Genomic DNA, 24,624 nt, shown 5'->3' on the forward strand with positions numbered 1-24,624 from the left:
GTGGTGGAACGAACTCCCCGTTGAGGTCAGAACTGTAGAATCTCTTCCCACCTTCAAGCGAAAACTGAAGACCTCTTCAAGCAGCACCTCTCCCCATCCCTCTCCCCATCCCTCCCTACCTGTGAACCTTAATTGTTGTCTTTTTGTGATTTACTTTTTTTATGTATCAGTATTTTTAGTTTGGCTAGGTAAGCAGTGTTTGGCTAGTTAAGGAGTTTGGTCATACTTTTGCATTTGTTTGTTTGTTTGTTTATGAAAAATATTAAATAAAACAAATATCAAAAATTCAAATTGGCCCTGGTCCTTATCTTTGTTGTGCAGGTAGCAGTTGAAATTGTACTTCCCTCTAGGGTCTTTCAGCACACTTATCTCTGGTTATGGGTATGCACTTTGTTGTACGTTGCTCTGGATAAGAGCATCTACCAAATGCCATTAATGTAATGTAATGTGATCCACACAAATGTAATGCACTGGGAAGAGTCAGAGTCTGACATGGATGACTGAATATATAAACCTAATAGTTAATTTGTATGTAGTGATATTAGAGTTATTGTTCAATTTAAATGTAAATTTAAATTCATTCAAGTGAAACTGGCGGCACGGATGGTGCAGTGGGTAGCACTGCCACCTCACAGCAAGGAGGTCCTGGGTTCAAATCGGTTGCCTCTCTGTGAGGTTTGAATCCCGGTCGGCCAGGGCCTCTCTGTGGAGTTTGCATGTTCGTGTTTGCGTGGGTTTCCTCAGTCCAAAGACATGCAGGTCAGGCTGATTGGAGAGTGTAAATTGCCCGTGGGTATGAGTGTGTGAGTGAATGGTGTATGTGCCCTGCGATGGACTGGCGACCTGTCCAGGGTGTATTCCTGCCTTTCGCCCAATGTATGCTGGGATAGGCTCCAGCCCCCCTGCGACCCTGTTCAAAATAAGACACTCATACCTATGGGCACCTATGTCACATTGGAAATTATAATCAAATTTTCAGCTGCCTGACACTCAGGAGGGATCTGATTGGCTGCTGCAGGTCGGGAGGTGATCCAGAGGAGAGCAGAGGGAAGCAGATTCCCCTTAATGAGGTTGGTCAGCAGCACATCCACTGATGATGACTTTCTTATATCACAGCAGATCTCATTGCTTTGGAAATGTAGAGGAAGTCGACATTCATCCAGACCATCAAAGATAAACACAACTTTGACTTCATCACATTCAACACAATCTCTTTCAGTTGTGGAAAGTAGTGCTGCAGAAGTTGCATCAGACTGAATGCTCTTTCCTTCTTCAGATTCAGATCTCGGAAAGGAAGAGTGAAGATGAAATCAACGTCCTGATTGGCTTTTCCTTCTGCCCAGTCCAGAATGAACTTCTGCACAGAGACGGTTTTCCTAATGCCAGCGATGCCCTTTGTAAGCACAGTTCTGATGTGTTTCCCATGTCCAGGTAAAGGCTTAAAGATGTCGTTGCAGAGGATTGGAGTCTCCTGGGTGGTTTGTCTCTTGGATGCTGTCTCAATCTGCCTGACCTCATGCTCATTATTGACCCCCCCCCCCCCATTTCCCCCTCTGTGATGTAGAGCTCTGTATAGATCTCATTGAGGAGAGTTGTGTGGCCCTGCACTGCTAAACCTTCAAATATGTATTCAAACTTCTTCTTCAGATGAGTTTTCAGCTCCTGCTGGGCTCTTTGAATGGATTCATCTGAAGAGAGGAAATATGATAAATAATTCTGTTTAAAATAAGATTAAAGTTTACAATTCAATAACAGATTAAGAAGAAAAGCAGTTTCCACAGTATTTTACACACATCAGTGCTACAAACCATTAACAGTATTACTGACCTCTCAATGATAATCAATCACAAATAAAACTAATAAGCAAAAAATACATACCACTGCACTTGTAAAATAAGAATGAACACCTTCAAATACCGTCTTCAAAGGTCACATGGTCATTTTAAATCTTCTGCTTCATGTTCCTCAGGATGTGGAGTGTGATCTTCAGAGACCCCTCACTGCCACAGGTCTCCAGCATCTTCTCAACAATGTACAGGACGTCAGGATCCTCCTGCTCTCTCTCACTGCATTCTGGGTAATCATGGCTTTGATGACTCTTGAATGATTCCTTCATCTTCATGAACTTCTCCAGCACAGAAGGATCTTCAGACAGAGGCTTAAAGCATTCTGGGCAGTCCTGACTCAGATGGCTCTGAAACAGTTTCAACTTTCCATTCTTCTTCAGCCTCAACAGAGTGTGCAGGAGAGACTGAAATAAACAAATGAAGAGGAGTGCTGTATCAGTGTGAAGTAAACACATGAAGAGATGTGCTGTATCAGTGTGAAATAAACACACGAAGAGGTGTGCTGTATCAGTGTGAAATAAACAAATGAAGAGGTGTGCTGTATCAGTGTGAAATAAACACATGAAGAGGTGTGCTGTATCCGTGTGTGAAATAAACACATGAAGAGGTGTGCTGTATCAGTGTGAAATAAACACATGAAGAGGTGTGCTGTATCAGTGTGAAATAAACACATGAAGAGGTGTGCTGTATCAATGTGAAATAAACACATGAAGAGGTGTGCTGTATCAGTGTGAAATAAACACATGAAGAGGTGTGCTGTGTGAAATAAACACATGAAGAGGTGTGCTGTATCAGTGTGAAATATACACATGAAGAGGTGTGCCTTATCAGTGTGAAATAAACACATGAAGAGGTGTGCTTTATCAGTGTGAAATAAACACATGAAGAGGTGTGCTGCCAGAGCTGAAGACACAGCAACTCTCCCCATCCCTCCCTACCTCCCTGTGAACCTTAATTGTTCTCTCTGTGACTTGCTTTGTGGATCTGTATTTTTAGTTGGCTAGGTAAGCTGTGTTAACTTAGGTCACTTTTGCTGTTTCTTTGTTTCCTTGTTAAAAAAAAAAAAAAAAAAAAAAAATTGGCCCTCGTCCTTATCTTTGTTGTACAGGTAGCAGTTAAAGTTCTTTCAGCGAATTTATCCCTGGTTATGGGTATGCACTTTGTTGTACATCGCTCTGGATAAGAGCGTCTGCCAAATGCCAATAATGTAATGTAATGTAATGGTTTCAAAGGCTCTGTTTGGAGGCTTACTCTGCTGCTGTGTTTGAGATCAGCAAAAGGAGTCTGGACTTTCTGTGAGCACTGCAGAGTTGGATTAGAGATTAAGGTGTGTTGTGTTGCTGTTGTCTTTTGAGGGATTAAAAAGTAGCACATTAGCACTAGGACTAGTGCTTCATGTGCACAGCCGAAAGCTTCACCTGCTGTTTCCGCTCAGAATTCATTTATTAATTTATGATTTTTAATTTCAGGTCATTTTTTACTTCCTTGTGCCAAAGAAGCCAGAAATGTTTAAATGTTCACATTAAATGTTCAAAAGAAAAGCAGGTTGATTGCATGCATGTGTGAGATGTGGATGGTTAAGAGTAATATTTGGCAAATGTGGAGCATGTTATTAATGTTAAGCACAAAAAATATTCATGATATACAGTGGGGTCCAAAAGTCTGAGACCACAGTTTCATCTTATCATGGAAATAAAAAGAAGGTTTTAGGATTTTGAACATTTTAAAACAAATTAAAGTTACTTCAAAGCTATGCAAGAACCACTTGAAAACCAAAGAAGAGCAAGGATTGCTGCGTAATCCACAATCACCTGATCTCAACCTCAATTTATGGGGACACTTGAAGACTGACAGAAACCAAGCATTCAGTAACATCATAAGATGCTCTTTGAAACATTGTCAAATACTTCTGAATCATCAGGTTTTGCATGTGGAGTCCAAGACAGCTCATGTGCATGTTGTCATTAAAGCTGGGGCACATACTGCATACCAATAAATTATGAAATGTGTGTAAATTTCACAATTTCAATTTCACATTTCACAGATTCAACATTTCACTCAAATTGTTATGCTGATAAAATCATTTGTAATTAAAATATTTGTATTGAAAAAGAAAATAATGCAAAATAGAAGCACTACATACCACTATATGTTTGAATTAAATTTACAGTCCACAGAAAATAGCTGAGCTAAAAATAATGAAGCTATGAGGAAGAAGATCTCACACCTGTTTTTGGGGAGATTTCTTCTCTTCTAAAGAGCTGGACTCCAGTGACTGCAGGACCCTGTTTACAAAACATGGAGACAGAGCTTCCAGTTAAACTCACCTTCTGACTGCAGCTCTAACTCATGGCACATCTGAAGATGACATAACACACCTCACATATACCTGAAGGGTGCCATTACCAAATGTACCAGTGACATTTAAATATAATAAAACAATTGCGTCAATTTGAACCAGATTCATTACCTTTGATCACCTGTGGGCTCTCCTCTGAAGTTGGATGGTGGATCCATTGAACGATCACTCTTCATAGACAGACAGCTGGGTACAGGTGACCCTGCCCTTTCTACCTGGACCCTGTGAACAAAACAGAGACAGAGCTTCCAGTTAAACTCATCCTCTTATTGCAGCTCTAACTCATATCACATTAAATATCTGAGTCGTGCATTTATACCTCTTTCTGTCAATGCTGAGGGTTCCACCTTTGCTCTCTGGCTCCTCTAAGAGTCTCATTTTAGAAACAGTGCACCCTATCTCAGGAGACTGGAACACGTCAGACCAGACTAGACCCCATGTGGGTTCTGACTCAAATTAGCCAACCTGTAAACACACAATGAGAACACACTGAACACACATATAGATACACTAATACAAACAGACAAGCACATACACAATATAGCACAGTGTTGACAGGAAGCAGTCTGGAATTTAAATGGTCCATAAACCTATACTCCACATCCATCCATCACTTCTGGTCAGGGTCATGGGGGGGCTGGAGCCTATCCCATCATGCACTGGGTGAGAGGCAGGAAAACACCCTGGACAGGTTGCATATCCATCACAGAGCAACATACTATACAGTCACCTCAGTAATGTGGGACCATTGATAATGTTGAAGAAGTTTATAATAAAAATAATGCCAGTGCTCAGCTATACATTGTCTGTCTGACAAGCAGAATGTATTTTACTAATGACTCAACCAAAATTACACATTTCTCAGATCATACATTTATTGAGTGATATTAGGCATCACAATTATTGCCCCCCTGTATTCAGGATGTTAGACACCCTCCCCTTGCAAGGATAACGGGGTCTTTTTCTGTAATGTCTTATAAGACTGGAGAACACATGGGGAGGGATCTTCGACCCTTTCTCCATCCACAATCTTTCCAGATCTTTGATATTTTCATGTGTGATCACCCAGGTTTTTGGGTAAAGTGTCCTGGTACTTTGGTAGAGTTCATAATGCTATTGCTATTAACAAAGGCCCCAGGAACGGGGGGAGCAAAACAGCCCCAATACATTAACAATCCACTATCATATCTACCCCAGGTATGATGCTCTTTTCTGTATATTATTCAACACCAAGCCTATGCCCAGCCAAAGAGCTCTAATGTAAGCTCATCTGACCACAGTAGACAAGGCCATTAAGGAAATAGCTGCTTTTTCCATTGCACCCAATACAGCCATTCATCCTGAATCAATTCCAAATAGTCTTGTGGCATGGAGGCAGTGTCTAATTGTAGAAATTATGAAATTCTGATTGTAGCAATTCATTGTAGATTTGGAAACTTGGTGACCTGAAGATGGAACCAAGTTGTGTCATTCTCTAACTCTGGCCATTGGATTTTTCTTGCTCACTGAACCATCTACCTACCTGTGGATGTGGATGAGATACTCTAGCACCCTCTACTGGTGCATAGTATACACTAGCCCCCTCTACTGGTGCATAGCATACACTAGCCCCCTCTACTGGTGCATAGCATACACTAGCGCCCTCTACTGGTGCATTACATACACTATTCCTATAACTTCTTAATCCCCTCACAGTAGTAAATGAAATATGTCATATATGTGAATACTTGTTTATTACATATAGACATTACATTTTTGGCATTTGGCAGAGACTAAGCAGGAGACAATCCTCCCCTGGAACAATGCAGGGTTAAGGGCCTTGCTCAAGGGCCCAACGGCTGTGCGGATCTTATAGTGGGTACACCAGAATTAGAACCAGCGACCTTGCGTGTGCCAGTCATTTACCTTAACCATTATGCTACAGGCCGCCCCATTGTTTGACCGATTCCTTATTGTTTGACCGATTGCCTGATTATTGAAGGACACCAACCATTTGTTTCTTTTAATTTGAGAGTTAGTTTCCTTGGACTTGGGTAAAATGGATTTTAAAAACATTTTACCTCAGTTTTATACCCCAGTGAAACAGGAAGCCATGGAAGGCCACAACACAGTTCTGTAGGACTGCGATTAAATCTCATGTCAACATGGTGGTGTTGATTTCACTTTGTTAGATTTTCTTCATCCGATCTTTCAGGGTCAACTGCACATTTCAAGTTTTTCAACTGCACATTAGTCCATAATTAAATCAGATTTGACAAATATGAACAGGCTCGTAAGAAAATGTTCATGGAAAACATCCAAAGACGGCGAAAACCAATTATTAATCAAAGCAGATCATTATTTCTTAAGTAGCCTCATTGTAAAATGTAAGTCTTTTTATCACGTATTCTTTGTTTACAACTCATAATGCAGACTGGCATTGACGTGGCTTTGCAAACACGTTTTCCTGCTTTGAAGCAGTGGCAGTACGCAGCATTTTTTGGTATTGGCTTTGAACCCCTGGGACATGCGACCTGGATGCTTTTGAAATATGAACATAATAATGTATATATTTGCCAAAAATTTAACATTACGCCCTAGTGGAATCAAAGAGTTGTGCCCTTATCACAATGTCCCCCGTATTATTTGCCATTCCTTCAGTGGGTCATGTGACCTGGAAGCGATTGAAATTTTTGTGTAATCATTGAAATTAACTTCCTGGGGGATCCAGTTGTGCCCGTATCTCCATGTCCTCCTGATCCTTGTTTGAACGCTCTGGGCACTGTGGTTAAAAAGCTATTAACATTTTAATTTAATAAAAAATGTCTTTTGAAAATATGGGTTGGGGCGGCAATGAGAGACGTGTTTGGCTGGGACCAATATGGGCCCAGGGCTGATGATGTCCCATGGTATTATAGGCTGTTCTGTTTTTGAGGGCGTATAGAGAGGAGGTCACATTCGAGAGGCTACAACACCATCGGACCTTGTACAGAACTGTGTTGGAGAAACCTGCAAGGGAGGTCAAGCTTGAGGTCGGTAGGAGAGGGGTGTAGTAGCATTGTTTGGATCAAATTTGACCCGTTTTCAAATTAAGATATGTAATAAGTACCATCTAGTTTTTTAGACTGGAATAAGGCTTCATGATATCCTCAAAAACAGCTAAATGAACACAACAAAAAAGTACTGCGTCTATGATGTTATGGATCAGATATGACCCAGCAGATATAATATGGCATGTAGCATTATTTCATAACCGCTTTTCAGACAACACCGCACCGTCCCTAAATATGCGCAGTCTGAGCCACAGAAATGAAGAACATATACATATTAAGAAATAAATCATGGGCCTAATGGATAAATAAAAGGTTGAGCCTTGATGTTTTGTTACCATCGTAATTCAGAAGCTATTGACGATATTTTTCCGTAATATTAAAAGTGAGACGAAAGATCAAACAAAGCGTTGTGCTGTGAAATCGGCATTTTAAGCAATGTGGCGTGTTTTGTTGACCGCTATTGAACTCCGAAAATTGAATATAAAACTAACGCACCGTATAAGATTAAGCTAACGATACAAAATTACATTCACTTCAGTTAAATCCACGGATGTTATCATTTGCTGATATTAAATCATCAAACCAATATGTAGACAAAGCTACTGAATTTACGCACCAGTTCTTTGGAAAAAAAAACCGTTTGTGTCAAAACGTGGCATAGCCTACATGAGGCCATGACTTCCGTAATATATCCAACGATCCAAAATAGAAATAAAACATCAAATATATTGAAAAAACGTAAGAAATATTTTTTTTATTACTTTTTGTTTTTATCCACATGGGATTTTTTAAAAATAACCTGGCATACACCTTACCTAAGTCGCACCATTTTATTGACAGTTTCCGGTTTACTGAATTAAGCATATTATTGCGATTCAACTCAAATTCAAATTCAAATTCCCAATCCTCCCCAAACCCCTTAACTTTTAGCTTCTATTCTCTCCATCTCACTGCACACAGGCTACTTACTCCGTACTTTTATTCAATTTTATTTCTTCTTTTACCCCATCTTCTTTATCCTCCATGTTCAAAATGACGGTGACCTTGAATACTTTAAATTTCTCTTTAGCACCCCCCCCCCTTTTTTTTTTCACTGGCTCAAGGAGGCTTTGCTACTTTTTGTTGGCTGAATCATTTATTGTGTTTACTATTCAGAAGAGAACATTTTAACATACTGGTTACATTTATTTGCTTGAGAATTGGGACTTTAAGTAAGGCAGATCGCAGATGGTTGTCACACGGGTTGGTTGTCACACTGCTTATATCTCGCTCCCTAGAAGGCGCTGTACAAAGATTTTGGAATCAAAATGTTCAGTTTTGGGGTTTACCCAAATGTGTGGGGTTTACCCAAATGTGTCAGGCCTGTGTGGGGGTGGTGTTGGTCAGGCCTGTGTGGGGGTGGTGTTGGTCAGGCCTGTGTGGGGTGGTGTTGGTCAGGCCTGTGGGGGTGGTGTTGGGTCTGTCTCCCTCAGAGTGGGTGTGGGGGTGTGGATCAGGTCTGTGGGGGTGGTGTTGGGTCTGTCTCCCTCAGAGTGGGTGTGGGGTGTGGATCAGGTCTGTGAAGGGCTGGTGTTGGGTCTGTCTCCCTCAGAGTGGGTGTGGGGTGTTGATCAGGTCTGTGGGGGCTGGTGTTGGGTCTGTCTCCCTCAGAGTGTGTGTGGGGGTATGGATCAGGTCTGTGGGGGCTGGTGTTGGGTATGTCTCCCTCAGAGTGGGTGTGGGGTGTGGATCAGGTCTGTGGGGGGTGGTGTTGGCTTGGAGGCTCTGGATCTGCTCCCTCAGGCTCTGCACAGTCCTGTCCCTGAGGTGCAGCTCCTCTCTCACTGCAGTGAGCTCACTCCTTTTTCAGCTCCTGCACCTCTCCCCTCAGCTCCTGTATTGAGGCGCTCAACTTCTATTTGGCCCTCTCTCTCTCTCTCTCTCTCCCCCTCTCTATCTCTCTCCTCTCTCTCTCTCTCTCTCTCTCTCTCTCTCTCTCTCTCTCTCTCTCTCTCTCTGTCTCTCTCTCTCCCTCTTCTTCTCCATCTCTCTCCTTCTCCCTCTTTCTCAGTTCAATTCAATTCAATTCAATGCAAGTGGCTTTATTGGCATGACCATTCCATTTACAGTGTTGCCAAAGCATTGTTGTATTAAAATAAAAATATAATAACAACAGTAGTGATAAAAAATAAATAAATAAATAAATAAATAAATAAATAAATAAATAAATAAATTAATTAATTAATTAATTAATTAATTAATTAATTAATAATAATAATAATAATAATAATAATAATAATAATAACAATAATAATAATAATAATAATGACAATGAAGACAAAACAAAAACAACCAGCAGACAACAATCAACAGCGGTGTTGGTTATAGGAACAGACAGGCAGGCTTTGACAAACTGGGCCGCCAGAGGAGCTGTTTGCCCCTCTCCCAGTATTATAGTCAGTTTATCTGTGTTGCTTAATGTGTCTAAATGAGGTATTATTTTTGAAAGTTTTTTGAAAAAGTGTGCTCTTTCTTTTGTGAATTTATCACAATGAAGGAGAAAGTGCATCTCTGTCTCAACCTCACCAGTCAGTCGTGCAGTGACCACAAAAGCGTTGGTCACTTGGCAGACAAGATTTTTTGTATCTGCCTGTCTCAATTGCTAAGCTGTGGTCACTGAGCCTGTATTTGGTAAGGATTTGCCTCTGCTTTGCATCTTTGATGGTGTAAAGATACTCCGCTAATTCATAATCTCTCTTTAGGTTGAGGCAGGATTCTAATTTGGATTGTGATTTGGTTTGGTTACTCCAATGTTCCAGATGTTTTCTTAATTTGTTTCATAATTTGGGTAATTTTGATTTGATTTTGGAAAGCAGTGTTGGTCTGAGAATCATGGGTTAGTGTGTTAGTTAACCTCAGAACCAACTGGCAAAGGGAACTGGTTTTAGGGCTGACCTCTTGGGTTTTGTATGCTTGAAACTTTATGGTGTTCTCAGCACTAGATTTTAGGTGGATCCAGAATTTTAAGGATCTTTTTTGTATGTTTAATGCCAATGAGAATCTGCCCTGCATGCATTTGTGGGTGTTTTCCTTTGGATTCTGAGTATGTTTCTAATAAACTCTGCATGCAGGGATTCAGTGGGATGTTTATCCCATCTAGTGTAGTCTAGCTTACTGAGTGGACCCCATACCACGCATCCATATGATACAATTGGCATTATGACACTGTCAAATATTTTGCACCAGATTTGAATTGGGATTTGTATTTTATGGAAATTCCTTTTGATGGCATAGAGAGCTCTACGAGCTTTATCTTTTAGTACATTCACTGCAAGGTCAAAGCTTCCTGAGGCACTGAGTTTCTGGCCTAAATAATCATAACATGCTCTAGGGCGGTGTTTCCTAGAGTGAAAAGGTGTCTGCCTGCCTGTGATCTGGCTTTCTTTTGGAAGATCACAATCTTTGTTTTGTCCAAATTAACTGGAGGCCCAGTTCTGACAGAATTGCTCCAACAGATCTAGATGCTGCTGTAGCCCTTGTTCAGAGGGCGAGAGCAGCACCAGGTCATCCGCAAAGAGCAGAAATTTAACTTCCGTATTGTTTAGGGGAGTCCAGGAGCTGGAGTCCAGGACTTTCCCTCTCTCTCTCTGTCTCTCTCTCTCCCTCCCTCTTTCAATCTCTCTCCCTCTCTCTGTCTCTCCCTCTCTCTCTCCATCTCCCTCTCCCTCCCTCTCTCTCTCCCTCTCCCTCCCTCTCTCTCCCTCTTTCCCTCTCTCCCTCTCTCTCTCCCTCTCTCTCTCTCTCTGCATGCTGGGAGTTGGGTGTGTGAGAGGATGTTTTCTCCTTTATGGTTTCCTTTTTTCTGGTGCAATAATTTGTTCTGTATAGTAGATGACAGTGTGAGGAAGGTTTATTCCGTTGTGTGGGTTTGATATGGCATCTCACCCTATGGGTGAGGAGCCGTCATCAGCGACTCACATGACCATGGTTAACAGACACACAGCGCTTTATTCAACACCACGTTCAGATATACATCCATTCATCAGCGACTCGCACGACCACGTTAACAGACACACAGCGCTTTATTCAACACCACGTTCAGATATACATCCATTCATCAGCTCCCACTTTACTCTCAGTCCTGGGCGTCATCTAACTTACAGCACACCTCTCTTTCCCAGAAATACTGTTACTTTACATTACCCCATTATACCTATCTAGTTTATAAATTATGAAGGCATATTACCCCAAACATTTTCATTTCTCCTCCTCCCTGAACCCTCTTAAACAAAACATCATTGACCCCAACAGATAATAAAACGTTCCCCTGCACAACAACTGATCATACTCCTTTACCCTAACCGGTTACATTATATCAGTTTTTTTCACAAATCAAGTCTCTGGTTTCATGACTTCTCTGCCCGATCCGGTTCTGACCAATGGCGGGGTGACCTGGGGAATCCCTGGGGACCCTGCTGACCTGTCCCTTGTACTGTTGTAAGCTCCCACGTCCATGGTGGGTTTGGGTTGTGCCTCGTGACTGCTGTCTGTAGCTGGCCCCATTGGCAGTAGGCGAGCGTCCCTTGTGGCCCGCTGACCAGATATGACCTGGGCACAGGATGTTCACGTGTCACCGTGCCAGGCGTGTTGGTGTCGGTGATCCACACTCTGCCCCCTGGTGCCAGGTTGGAAAGGTTCCTCACTCCGTGTCTTTGGTGGTAGTCGTGCGCATCCATCCGCCTCCTCTCTCTTTCCCTGCACTGGACCCTCCGCAGGTCTGGGATGTCCGGCTCCAGCACCGCCGGGAAGGTGGGCAGAGCGGTACGCGGGCGCCGTCCCATGAGCCACTGGGCCGGGCTGTAGCCGTCACTCAAAGGTGCAGCTCTGTGCGCTAGCAGTGCTGTAGCCGTCGCTCAAAGGTGCAGCTCTGTGCACTAGCAGTGCTGTAGCCGTCGCTCAAAGGTGCAGCTCTGTGCGCTAGCAGTGCTGTAGCCGTCGCTCAAAGGTGCAGCTCTGGGCGCTAGCAGTGTGCGGCAGGGTTCTGACGCCTGTGTGGGGAAAAATGCACAAATAACATTTCACAGGTGAGCGTCGTCTGATGAAACAGATCCCAGTGAAAACAACTACAGCTATTCTGCAGTTTAACCTTCTCATTTATCTGATCACTCAGAATAAGAGAGTGGAAGGCCTACCAGCTTTCTGACAGTTCTTCAGTTTGCACACACACACAGTATGACTTAAATACCGTTTTCAGTATACTGTCGCAGAAGGGGGAGGGAACATAAACAAAAAGACACGCAGCTGCTAACTTTTAGCAGTATTTTGTCTTCACTGTTACCCCTTGTTGGCCTTCTGTAAGACCGGAGTGTGCTAGCTACCCCCTTCTGGGTGAAGCAGAGACACCCAGGTGAAAGGCTGTCTTCCTGCTGGGAGAGAGACAAAGAAAGACTCCCTTTTAACACTTAATACAGAAAGTGGTGTGATAGGAATAAGGATTATAATAAAAGGTTATCTTTAATCACGTGATTATCTTTATGTGAACACACTTTGTAAATGAAGAATCAGTTCAGAAAATGGTCCTCACGCCTTGTTCAGGTTTGTCAGCGTTTGAGCGGCTCGCTCAGCCTCACCATTGCTCTGTGGAGACCTGGGGCTGCTGGACACGGCACTAAGACTTTCATGTCTGCTCCTGAGAACTGAGGCCCGTTGCACTAAGACTTTCATGTCTGCTCCTGAGAACTGAGGCCCGTTGCACTAAGACTTTCATGTCTGCTCCTGAGAACTGAGGCCCGTTGCACAAAGACTTTCATGTCTGCTCCTGAGAACTGAGGCCCGTTGCACAAAGACTTTCATGTCTGCTCCTGAGAACTGAGGCCTGTTGTCTGGGACAAGCGTCTCTGGAACGCCATGTCTCACAAACATTGACTTCAGATGCACCACAATGTCAGCTCAGCTGGGCCACCTCTATGAACCTAGAAAAAGAATCCAGGACCACCAGCTCTCTCTCTCTTTCTCTCTCCCTCTCTTTCTGTCTCTCTGTCAGTCATCTGAGCTGTGATTCCCTGCACTCAAACTCATCTGTGAATCACCGTGAACCTAGAAAAAGAATCCAGGACCAGCAGGTCATTGGTTTTGTTTGGTGTGAACGACCTGTCTAGAAAAAGAATCCAGGACCAGCAGGTCATTGGTTGTGTTTGGTGTGAACGGCCTCTCTAGAAAAAGAATCCAGGACCAGCAGGTCATTGGTTGTGTTTGGTGTGAATGGCCTCTCTAGAAAAAGAATCCAGGACCAGCAGGTCATTGGTTGTGTTTGGTGTGAACGGCCTCTCTAGAAAAAGAATCCAGGACCAGCAGGTCATTGGTTTTGTTTGGTGTGAAGGGCCTCTCTAGAAAAAGAATCTAGGACCAGCAGGTCATTGGTTGTGTTTGGTGTGAATGGCCTCTCTAGAAAAAGAATCCAGGACCAGCAGGTCATTGGTTGTGTTTGGTGTGTACGGCCTGTCTAGAAAAAGAATCCAGGACCAGCAGGTCATTGGTTGTGTTTGGTGTGAACGGCCTCTCTAGAAAAAGAATCCAGGACCAGCAGGTCATTGGTTGTGTTTGGTGTGAACGGCCTCTCTAGAAAAAGAATCCAGGACCAGCAGGTCGTTGGTTGTGTTTGGTGTGAACGGCCTCTCTAGAAAAAGAATCCAGGACCAGCAGGTCATTGGTTGTGTTTGGGGTGAACGGCCTGTCTGGCAGCTTGGAGGGAATGAGTGGCTCTTTCACGTCGGCCCCGCTCCTTGACGCATGCCCTGCAGTTTAACACCGGCTCACTCATTTGGCTACTCAGCCCTGGCCACCAAACCGCCCGTCTAGCACGTTCCCTGCTCTTGACTGCCGCCTGGTGGCCCTTGTGTGTGTTCTCCAGCACACTGTTTCTCAAGGGGGAGGGGTTACCGTAGTAACAGTCCATTGTGTGCCGAGCACTGCTCTGTCCGTCCAGTGTGGTCTCACCATCGCATCCAGTCTGCTGCCATGTGACCAGCCCTCAGTGCACAGCTTCATCACTGGTGAGCACACGCTGTCAGCGCTCCACAGCTGCCTCAGCTCTGTCAGGTAAGCGTCACTCGCTGGTAAGTTCTCCATCACATAATCTGCGTGTATATTCCTTTCCTCCATTAGCCCGTCTCCACTTGTGGCTCTGCTCGCGACGGCGTGTGCGCTATTGTGAGGCTCTTTCCCGGGACGTGTGATGGTGTACGGATACCTCATGAGCCGCACGCTGAACCTCTGTATTCTCTGTAGGGATACCTCATGAGCCGCACGCTGAACCTCTGTATTCTCTGTAGGGATACCTCATGAGCCGCCCGCTGAACCTCTGTATTCTCTGTAGGGATACCTCATGAGCCGCACGCTGAACCTCTGTATTCTCTGTAGGGATACCTCATGAGCCGCACGCTGAACCTCTGTATTCTCTGTAGGGATACCTCATGAGCCGCACGCTGAACCTCTGTATTCTCTGTAGGGATACCTCATGAGCCGCACGCTGAACCTCTGTATTCTCTGTAGGGATACCTCATGAGCCGCACGCTGAACCTCTGTATTCTCTGTAGGGATACCTCACGAGTATGCCGTTGGCTGTGTGCGTGTGATGAGGACCAGCGCCTCTCTGTGTGTGTCTGATGAGGACCAGCGCCTCTCTGTGTGTGTGCCTTCAGAGACAGGAGGGTCAGTGCACACAACCACATCCATACAGAACTACACACACACACAACCACATCCATACAGAACTACACACACACACACAACCACATCCATACAGAACTACACACACACACAACCACATCCATACAGAACTACACACACACACACACACAACCACATCCATACAGAACTACACACACACACAACCACATCCATACAGAACTACACACACACACACACACACACACAACCACATCCATACAGAACTACACACACACACAACCACATCCATACAGAACTACACACACACACACACACAACCACATCCATACAGAACTACACACACACACACACACAACCACATCCATACAGAACTACACACACACACACACACACACACACACACGCACACACACACACAACCACATCCATACAGAACTACACACACACACAACCACATCCATACAGAACTACACACACACACACACACACACACAACCACATCCATACAGAACTACACACACACACACACACACACACAACCACATACTGTGCAGAAGTCTTAGGCACACTACACTTTATTATATATTTGCTTATTTTCTTGTGTGTGTTAGTCTAAAGAACACATCCAAATATTCATTTTCCAGTGTAACATTTCAGTGTATTCTTTTAAAAGGTAACAAATTACTCTTAGTAATTGACTTTTTACATAAAAACTTGATCAAGGCTGTAATGATACGTCTGCACACCATGTAACTCTTTCAAGGAAAAGCAAAAAAAATGTTAGATGGTCCACCTTGTACAGTCCAACTCAAACCTGTGGTCAGATACTTAACACTCCTGACCTCTACTGGTTGGGAATGGTACACACTGGATATAATATCAATACATCTTCCCTTTTTTCTCATGCTTGTGAACTTTAGTAGTCAAACTTGAATCACATAAAACTACAAAAAAAAAAAAATGCGTGTGTGTGTGACTAGTTCATTGCTCAATAAGCCGAATTGGCTTCCGAATCGTTCTGCGTTGGATTCTTTGTGGTGTAGGCCTCTCCTCTGTCACGTTTGGCGTGACACTGACATCAGGGGTGTCACTCAATGTCTGACTTTGATTGTTCATCTCATCAGCTGTGCTCTCACTAACTTGGTCTGTGGTGCTGCTAGCATCAGCGCCAGTGCCGAGCCTCCTTGGAATCTGAAGAAGGCGTCTTCTGTTCCTCCTCAGCACCTGCCCAGTTTCTGTTTGCACCTCGTACGATCTTGGTGCTGTTTCCCCAACCACTTTTGCCATAGGTCCCCACTCACTCCTACATCTGACTCTGACAGTGTCTTCCTCGACCGGAGGGCTAAGCGGTTTGGCTGTCTTGTCGTAGGTTTTGCGCGCACTCTCTCCTTGCTGCCTGGCTCTGCCTCCCTCTTCCAGCACATGCGTTGCTGCCGGAAGGCGTGTGCGCAGTTTCCGATTCATTAAAAGCTCTGCAGGTGTCTACTGTTCTGGGTCTGCATCTCTTCAACTGCCCTGACCTGTTCTGGGTCTGCATCTCCTCAACTGCCCTGACCTGTTCTGGGTCTGCATCTCCTCAACTGCCCTGACCTGTTCTGGGTCTGCATCTCCTCAACTGCCCTGACCTGTTCTGTGTCTGCATCTCCTCAACTGCCCTGACCTGTTCTGGGTCTGCCTCTCCTCAACTGCCCTGACCTGTTCTGGGTCTGCATCTCCTCAACTGCCCTGACCTGTTCTGGGTCTGCATCTACTCAACTGCCCTGACCTGTCCTGGGTCTGGTTGGACGCCCTCTGTCGACAGCTGGTCTCCTAGGTACGTCAGCTCACTCACTCCAAATTGGCACTTCTGCTTATTTAGCCTAAGCCCTGATGTGTGCGTTGTTTTGTGTTTTTCCCCATATAATTATGTCGTCTAGGAAAACTCTCACCCCCTCAGTTCCGTCAAACAGCTGCTCTGTGGTTCTATGGAATATCTCCGGTGCCGAGCAGATTCCGAAGGGCAAAGGAAGGAAACAATGCCTTCCAAATGGGAGTGTTGAATGTGCACAGTTTTGCGCTCTCCTCGTCCAGGGCAATCTGGTGAAACCCTGACGATGCATCGAGTTTGCTAAAGAACCGCGCGCCCGCCATTGTGCCAGTAATGTGGGATTTTGTGGGCAGCCTGTAATGCTCCCTCTTAATGCATTTATTTAAGTCCTTAGGGTCAATGGACAGTCTCATCTCCTCGTTTTCTTTCTCCACGATCACGAGTGAGTTTACCCATTCAGTCGCCTCCTCAAGGCTTTTTATGACACCCTGGTCGGTCAGTTTCTGCAGTTAATTCTTTAGTTTCTCTCTAAGGGCTAACGGCACCTTTCTCGCTGCGTGAATGACTGGCTCTGCTTTGTATTTTAACTGTATTTTGTGCTGTCCAGGCAGCCTGTCTAATCCCTTGAACATGTCTGTGAATTGGGACGCTATGTTACAGTGCTGGGCATCGTTAGCAGCCCCGTCAGCATGCATTACCCGCTCTCTGTCAATCACGTGAACCCTCTTAATAAAGCCCAGTTTTTCACTCGTGTGTAGACCTAGAACAGGCTGTCTATACCCCTCTACTAGCACACACACATTGCGTTAATGGACTGGCCTTTACATGTAAGTGTTAATCTACACATACCTTCGGTCGGAATGGGCTCATCGTTGTACGTTCGCAGATTGATTTGCTTCTGAATGACCTTTGGTTTTTTTCTAAGTTGCAGGAACTCTTTCCACGATAAAATGTTCACTTGTGCCCCGGTGTCTATATTCAGTGAAACTGATGTCCCGTTTACGTCCAGTTGAGAAATCCATTGGTCCTTTTTCCTGCCACTTCTGGTCACAGTCCTGACGTAGAGTGCTGCGCTCCTCTCCTCACCACTTCAGTCGGTATCCCCGTCTGCTTTCTGCTCCTCTGCACGCACGTTTCTCCTCTCCTCACCACTTCAGTCGGTATCCCCGTCTGCTTTCTGCTCCTCTGCATGCACGTTTCTCCTCTCCTCACCACTTCAGTCGGTATCCCCGTCTGCTTTCTCCTCCTCTGCATGCACGTTTCTCCTCTCCTCACCACTTCAGTCGGTATCCCCGTCTGCTTTCTGCTCCTCTGCACGCATGTTTCTCCTCGTTAGGCAGAACTTCGCCAGGTGATTCCTTCCTCCACATTTCCTGCACTGTTCGGCGCCACAAGCACCGGAGAACTGCAGAGCCATCCCCAAGAACCGGCGTAGCTCACGCTTGGTTTTTGGAGTCGGGAACTCAACGATGGCTAGAATCTTGGCCTCAACAGGCCGAACCTCACCTTGACCAACCCGTTTACCCGGGTAGGTAACAGTGGCTTTACCAAATTCGGTGTCCAGTAATTCAAGGTGATTGGACCAAGATGACGAGTGAAGAACGATGTCGTCTAAGTACACCTCACAATTCTGTATGCAGCTAAAACTTTGCCCATCAGACGTTGGAAGCTGGCCAGCGCATTGCAGCCCAAACGCAGTGACTGAACACTGTATAAAGCAGTCGGGAGTAACAAATGCGGAGATTTCAGCTGCGTGAGGTGTCAGCGGGACCTGCCAGTAGCCCTTCAACAAGTCGAGCTTACTGACAAACCGCGCTGAACCGACTCTGTCCACACAGTCTTCCATGCGTGGAAGTGGAAAAGAGTCTGGTTCAGTCACAGCATTCACCTTCCTGTAATCTGTGCAGAAACAAACTGTTCCATCAGGTTTCAGAACCAAAATACACAAGGAGCTCCAAGCACTGGAACTCTGTTCAGCTAACCCGTGATCCACAAGATACTGCACTTCAGAACTCATAATTGCTCTCTTTGTCGGATTCAGACGATAAGCATGTTGTTTAATGGGCGGATGGTCACCCACATCCATGTCGTGACTAAGGACATTAGTCCGCCAGGGAACATCTGAGAACAAACCAGGACAGGATTCTATCAACCTCTGGACATCCTTAGCACAAAAATCTGACAAATGAGAGAGAAAACAAGGCAACTCTTCCAAAGGCTCAGGGTTCAGGCTCCCTGGAGACAGACGACTTTAACATGTTGATGTGACACACTCGGGTTTTACGCCGCCTGTCTGGCGTACAAAGGACACAGTCGGTGTCACTGATCTTATACTCAATTTCATAAGGTCCCAAAAACTTTGCCTGTAGGGCAGACCCAAGCACAGGCAACAGCACTAAAACTCTGTCACTGGCCTGGAAACGACGGTGAACAGACTTGCGGTCATATCGAGTCTTCATCTTCCACTGGGCTGAAGACAAAGCTTCCTGAGCGCAAGCACAGGCCTTGCACAGGCGCTCACAGAACGAACAGACATAGTCTAATGAACAGACATAGTCTAACACATTGTGTTGCTAAACAGACATAGTCTAACACATTGTGTTGCTGAACAGACATAGTCTAACACATTGTGTTGCTAAACAGACATAGTCTAACACATTGTGTTGCTGAACAGACATAGTCTAACACATTGTGTTGCTGAACAGACATAGTCTAACACATTGTGTTGCTAAACAGACATAGTCTAACACATTGTGTTTCTGAACAGACATAGTCTAACACATTGTGTTGCTGAACAGACATAGTCTAACACATTGTGTTGCTGAACAGACATAGTCTAACACATTGTGTTGCTGAACAGACATAGTCTAACACATTGTGTTGCTGAACAGACATAGTCTAACACATTGTGTTGCTAAACAGACATAGTCTAACACATTGTGTTTCTGAACAGACATAGTCTAACACATTGTGTTGCTGAACAGACATAGTCTAACACATTGTGTTGCTGAACAGACATAGTCTAACACATTGTGTTGCTGAACAGACATAGTCTAACACATTGTGTTGCTGAACAGACATAGTCTAACACATTGTGTTGCTGAACAGACATAGTCTAACACATTGTGTTGCTGAACAGACATAGTCTAACACATTGTGTTGCTGAACAGATGTAGTCTAACACATTGTGTTGCTAAACAGACATAGTCTAACACATTGTGTTGCTGAACAGACATAGTCTAACACATTGTGTTGCTGAACAGACATAGTCTAACACATTGTGTTGCTAAACAGACATAGTCTAACACATTGTGTTTCTGAACAGACATAGTCTAACACATTGTGTTGCTGAACAGACATAGTCTAACACATTGTGTTGCTGAACAGACATAGTCTAACACATTGTGTTGCTGAACAGACATAGTCTAACACATTGTGTTGCTGAACAGACATAGTCTAACACATTGTGTTGCTGAACAGACATAGTCTAACACATTGTGTTGCTGAACAGACATAGTCTAACACATTGTGTTGCTGAACAGATGTAGTCTAACACATTGTGTTGCTGAACAGACATAGTCTAACACATTGTGTTGCTGAACAGACATAGTCTAACACATTGTGTTGCTGAACAGACATAGTCTAACACATTGTGTTGCTGAACAGACATAGTCTAACACATTGTGTTGCTGAACAGACATAGTCTAACACATTGTGTTGCTGGTCAGTGGTCTCTGTGTCCCACCGCTCACTTCAACGGACCACGGACTGAAGGGCCAAAGATCAGGTCAGCTGGACTGAACCCCAGTGACTCCCGAGTCGTCTCACGCACTGCAAACAAAAGCAGTGGGAGGCCCTCATCCCACTCTCCAACAGAATCAAAACAGTAAGTGCGGAACATGGACTTCAGAGTCTGATGGAATCTTTCCAGAGCCCCTTGAGACTCTGGATGATAAGCACTGGAGGTTTGGCGCTTGATGGACAGCTGCTGTAACACCTGTTTAAACAAGCGAGACAGGAAGTTGGATCCCTGATCAGTTTGTATGACCTTAGGCAGTCCGAAAGTCGAGAAGAAATGAACCAGCACCTTCACTACTGGCTTTGCCTTTAGTGAGCGCAGCGGAACAGCTTCTGGGTAGCGTGTAGCGGCACACATGATTGTCAACAGGAACCTATGCCCAGATTTTGTTTTTGACAAAGGCCCTACACAATCCAAAACGATGCGCTCAAATGGTTCTCCCATAACAGGAATTGGACGAAGTGGAGCGGGTGGAATAACTTGGTTTGGTTCCCTGCCATTTGGCAGCGATGGCAGGAACGGCAGTGTTTTGTCAGATTTGAGGCCAGGCCAAAATAAATAACGTAGGATACGATGATAACTTTTCTTAACGCCTAGATGACCAGCAAAGTCATGATCATGCCCCAACATCAAAACATGTAGCCTAAATATAGCAGGGACCACCAGTAGACAAGCTGTATTCCAGCCCAAATTTTGACTCTGAGATGGAGTCCACTTTCACATCAACAAGCCATTCTCCCAGTAATATACCACGGATTTATTCACTACATCTCCCTTCCCAGCAGCAGAAGCACGACACTTGGCTAATGACGGATCTTTTTTCTGTTCACGCATTATCAAATCTGTGTCAATAGGCAACGACAGGGCAGAGTTTGAAATTTCAGCACCACGGTGCGTGGACAGCGACCGGGCCGAATTTGGAACTTCAGCACCACCGGACGTGGACAGCGACCGATGTGCTGAAGATCTGGGACGAGAAGGCGTGAATGGATTCTCCAGTGACATAAACGTATTAGACAAGACGGTGTTAGACTTGCGGGCTTGAGCTCTAGTTACTACACACACTGGAAAGTCTTCAGACAAACTAGAGTCCACATCAGTGTGTGTCAAAGGCTTTGAGACAACCTCAGGAAGAGGAAGAACTTTTCCGCCAGCTACATCGTTCCCAATTCGAAGGCTGAACCCTTCCATGGGTAGCTGCGGACGAACAGCCACTTTGAAACGGCCAGAAACTAAATCACTCTTAAGATACACAGAGTGCAGAGAAACTTTTAAATGCCCTAGTTCAATGCCTTGAACGAGTACATCCGAACCACAATATGTTTCCTCTGAAAAGGGCAAAGCAGAAGAAAGAATAAAACTCTGAACCGAACCTGTTTCTCGGAACATTTTAACAGGAATGTTGTCTTCCTCACGCCCTGTGAGTGAGACCATTCCTTCCAAACTGAACGGTTCATTACCTTGAGTAATGAATGTGAGTGAACGGAGTTGCTCACGCAACCAGAACCGTTTGAAGCCGCGTTCTTCTTTTTTAAAGCAGGACATGCAGCAATGAGATGGCCAATTTCGCGGCAATAGTAGCATTCTCGAGACTCACGATTAGATGACGGAGGCGGAGGCGGAGGCTTATCGGACTTTGCATTCCGCCAAGTCTGCCGCGAAGCAGAAGGATGAGTAGTCTCACAACGAGTAAAAGAGGACGAAGAAAAGGCGTTTTCTCATCAGCACAGACAGCAGCGTGGGCCAGTGTTGTCGTTTAAATACATCGCTACTGTGTCTGGCCCGCTATTTTTAAACTTCTCTAGCAAAATCATCTCTCGAAATTGCTCTCTGGTTAGTGCACGTTGTGAATTACACCACCTATCGAATGCATTTTCCTTTTCCCTCGCGAACTCTACAAACATGAGCTTGTCAGTTTTTCTTAGACCTCTAAACTTTTGTCTGTAGGCTTCAGACACCAACTCGTATGCATGCAATATCGCTGTTTTCACTGCATTATAATCTGAACTTTGCTGAAGACTAAGGGCCGAATAAACAGCTTGTGCTTTGCCACTCAGCACAGTCTGCAGAAGCAAAGTCCAGACCTCAACTGGCCATTGCAGCGTAACCGCAACCCTCTCGAAATGAGTTAAATATACTTCAATCTCACGTTCATTAAAAGGTGGAACCAGACGAATGTTACGGCTAACATCAAAAGTGGCACACTCACACGCTCACACGCACACACGCTCACACACACACACGCTCACACATACAAATGCTCACACATGCACACTCACATACACACACACGCTCACACACACACACACACAAACACGAACGCTCACACACTCACACTCACACACTCACACACACACATACCCCTCCGCCCCACACACACACACACACACACACACACAGTCCACCTGATGACATGGATAAATGGTTTGCTAGGCTACGCTCCTTCAGTGTGTGTAGCAGGATGCTGGCCCTGGGGAGGCTATGCTCCTTCAGTGTGTGTTTCTTATACTAGAGTTAATTTACACTACTGTAGATCAATGTCATTCATTGAACTGTGCAAATTTTAGCCCCATCCTGATCTACTCATTTTGAGCACAAACATAATCCCATACAGAATATGAAATAAGTACTACTGGAGCACAGGAGTCCACAGTAATAAATAACAGCAAGATGTTCAATGTTTTTATAATTCAGGTTTAATCACATACACATTTTACAGGAACAGGTTCAAACAAAGCAATCATGACACAGTAAATAAGGAAACTTATTACATTACTGTTCACAGGAATGAAAGGAAATAAGTACACTGCAGTGATCATTCTGCATTCTCCCTTTGAGCTGCATTCACCCACACAACTTTGCACACTGGAACTCTTGTGAAAATGAATCAAATCAACTGGAAAAACTAGTAAAATGCAGTGAACTTTTACACAAAGATGCAGGTACAGGAGAATTATTACCTCAAAAGCCTTTTACCATCTTTCACCAGAATCACACTATGAATGTTATACTCATGTTTTAATCACCTAATGTATATAAACACACCATGACTATATACAATAGGATTTTATTAAAATATACAAAAATAAATGTGTGTGTGTGTGTGCGTGTGTGTGTGTGTGGGGTGGAGGGGTATGTGTGTGTGTGTGTGGGGTGGAGGGGTATGTGTGTGTGTGTGGGGTGGAGGGGTATGTGTGTGTGTGTGTGGGGTGGAGGGGTATGTGTGTGTGTGTGTGTGTGTGCGTGAGTGTGTGTGGGGGGTGGAGGGGTGTGTGTGTGTGGGGCGGAGGGGTATATGTGTGTGTGTGTGTGCGTGTGTGTGTGTGGGGCGGAGGGGTATGCGTGTGTGTGTGTGAGCATGCGTGTGAGCATGCGTGTGAGTGCGTTTGTGCGCGTGAGAGTGTGTGTATGTGTGTGTGTGTGTGTGTGTGTGTGTGTGTGTGTGTGGGGTGGAGGGGTGTGTGTGTCTCTACTCCAGTTGGCAGAGGGACACTGAGCCCCCCCCCCACTCCACTCCAAACCCAGCACAGAGGGGTGTGTGTTGAGTGAAGTGTGTGTGGAATGTGTGCAGGAGGGTCAGTGTGTCAGAGTCAGAGACGCTGTAGAAGGACAGAGTGCCAGCCGGACGGTCCACACACACTCCTACCCTGTACACACACACTCCTGCACCAGCACCATCATCACACACTCCTGCTCTGTGGTAGGGGGAGGGGTCAGGTAGGTCTGTGCGGTTCTTATTGTGCCAGACAGAGTAACTGTGTTTATAGCACCTCAGACTCCAGGAGTTTTTATTCCATCCAAACGCACAGTCCTCACCCCGTCCTTTCCTGCTGATTCCTTTATATGTCACTGCTATATAAACCCCTCCCCTCTCAGACACACTGCACTCAGCCTCCCAGTAACAGCGCTTACACACACTCTCTCTGCACAGAACCTGCTCCCAGGACTCAAATCTCTCTGGAAGATCAGGATATGGCTCCTCTCTCCCCCGTGTGCGTGTCACCTTCCTGTTCCCCTCAGACAGAGACAGCTCTCTGTGCGCTGTGTTTGGATCCAGTGTGAGCCGACAGCCGTCTGCACACCAGAGACATTAATGACATTAATTATTATTC

General features: G+C 44.9%; 1 protein-coding gene across 20 annotated transcripts in view; it reads right to left on the minus strand.

Annotated features, from left to right (window-relative positions):
• The window catches only part of LOC133118954 (NACHT, LRR and PYD domains-containing protein 12-like), a 687,468-nt gene that overhangs the window by 201,293 nt on the left and 461,551 nt on the right, over positions 1 to 24,624 (minus strand). For 7 of the 20 annotated variants that reach the window (XM_061229299.1, XM_061229296.1, XM_061229293.1 and 4 more), the window contains one exon: positions 23,943 to 24,586. The exons of 11 other annotated variants lie outside the window; for them this stretch is intronic. In XM_061229299.1, the coding sequence (XP_061085283.1) occupies positions 23,982 to 24,586 (605 nt within the window). In that variant the 3' untranslated portion in view covers positions 23,943 to 23,981. Of the gene's footprint in view, positions 1 to 23,938; positions 24,587 to 24,624 lie in introns of all 20 variants that reach the window. 2 more of the 20 variants (XM_061229288.1, XM_061229287.1) reach the window with 2 other exon arrangements.

The sequence above is a fragment of the Conger conger genome, chromosome 19 (genome assembly GCF_963514075.1).
Source record: "Conger conger chromosome 19, fConCon1.1, whole genome shotgun sequence".
Lineage (NCBI taxonomy): Eukaryota > Metazoa > Chordata > Actinopteri > Anguilliformes > Congridae > Conger > Conger conger.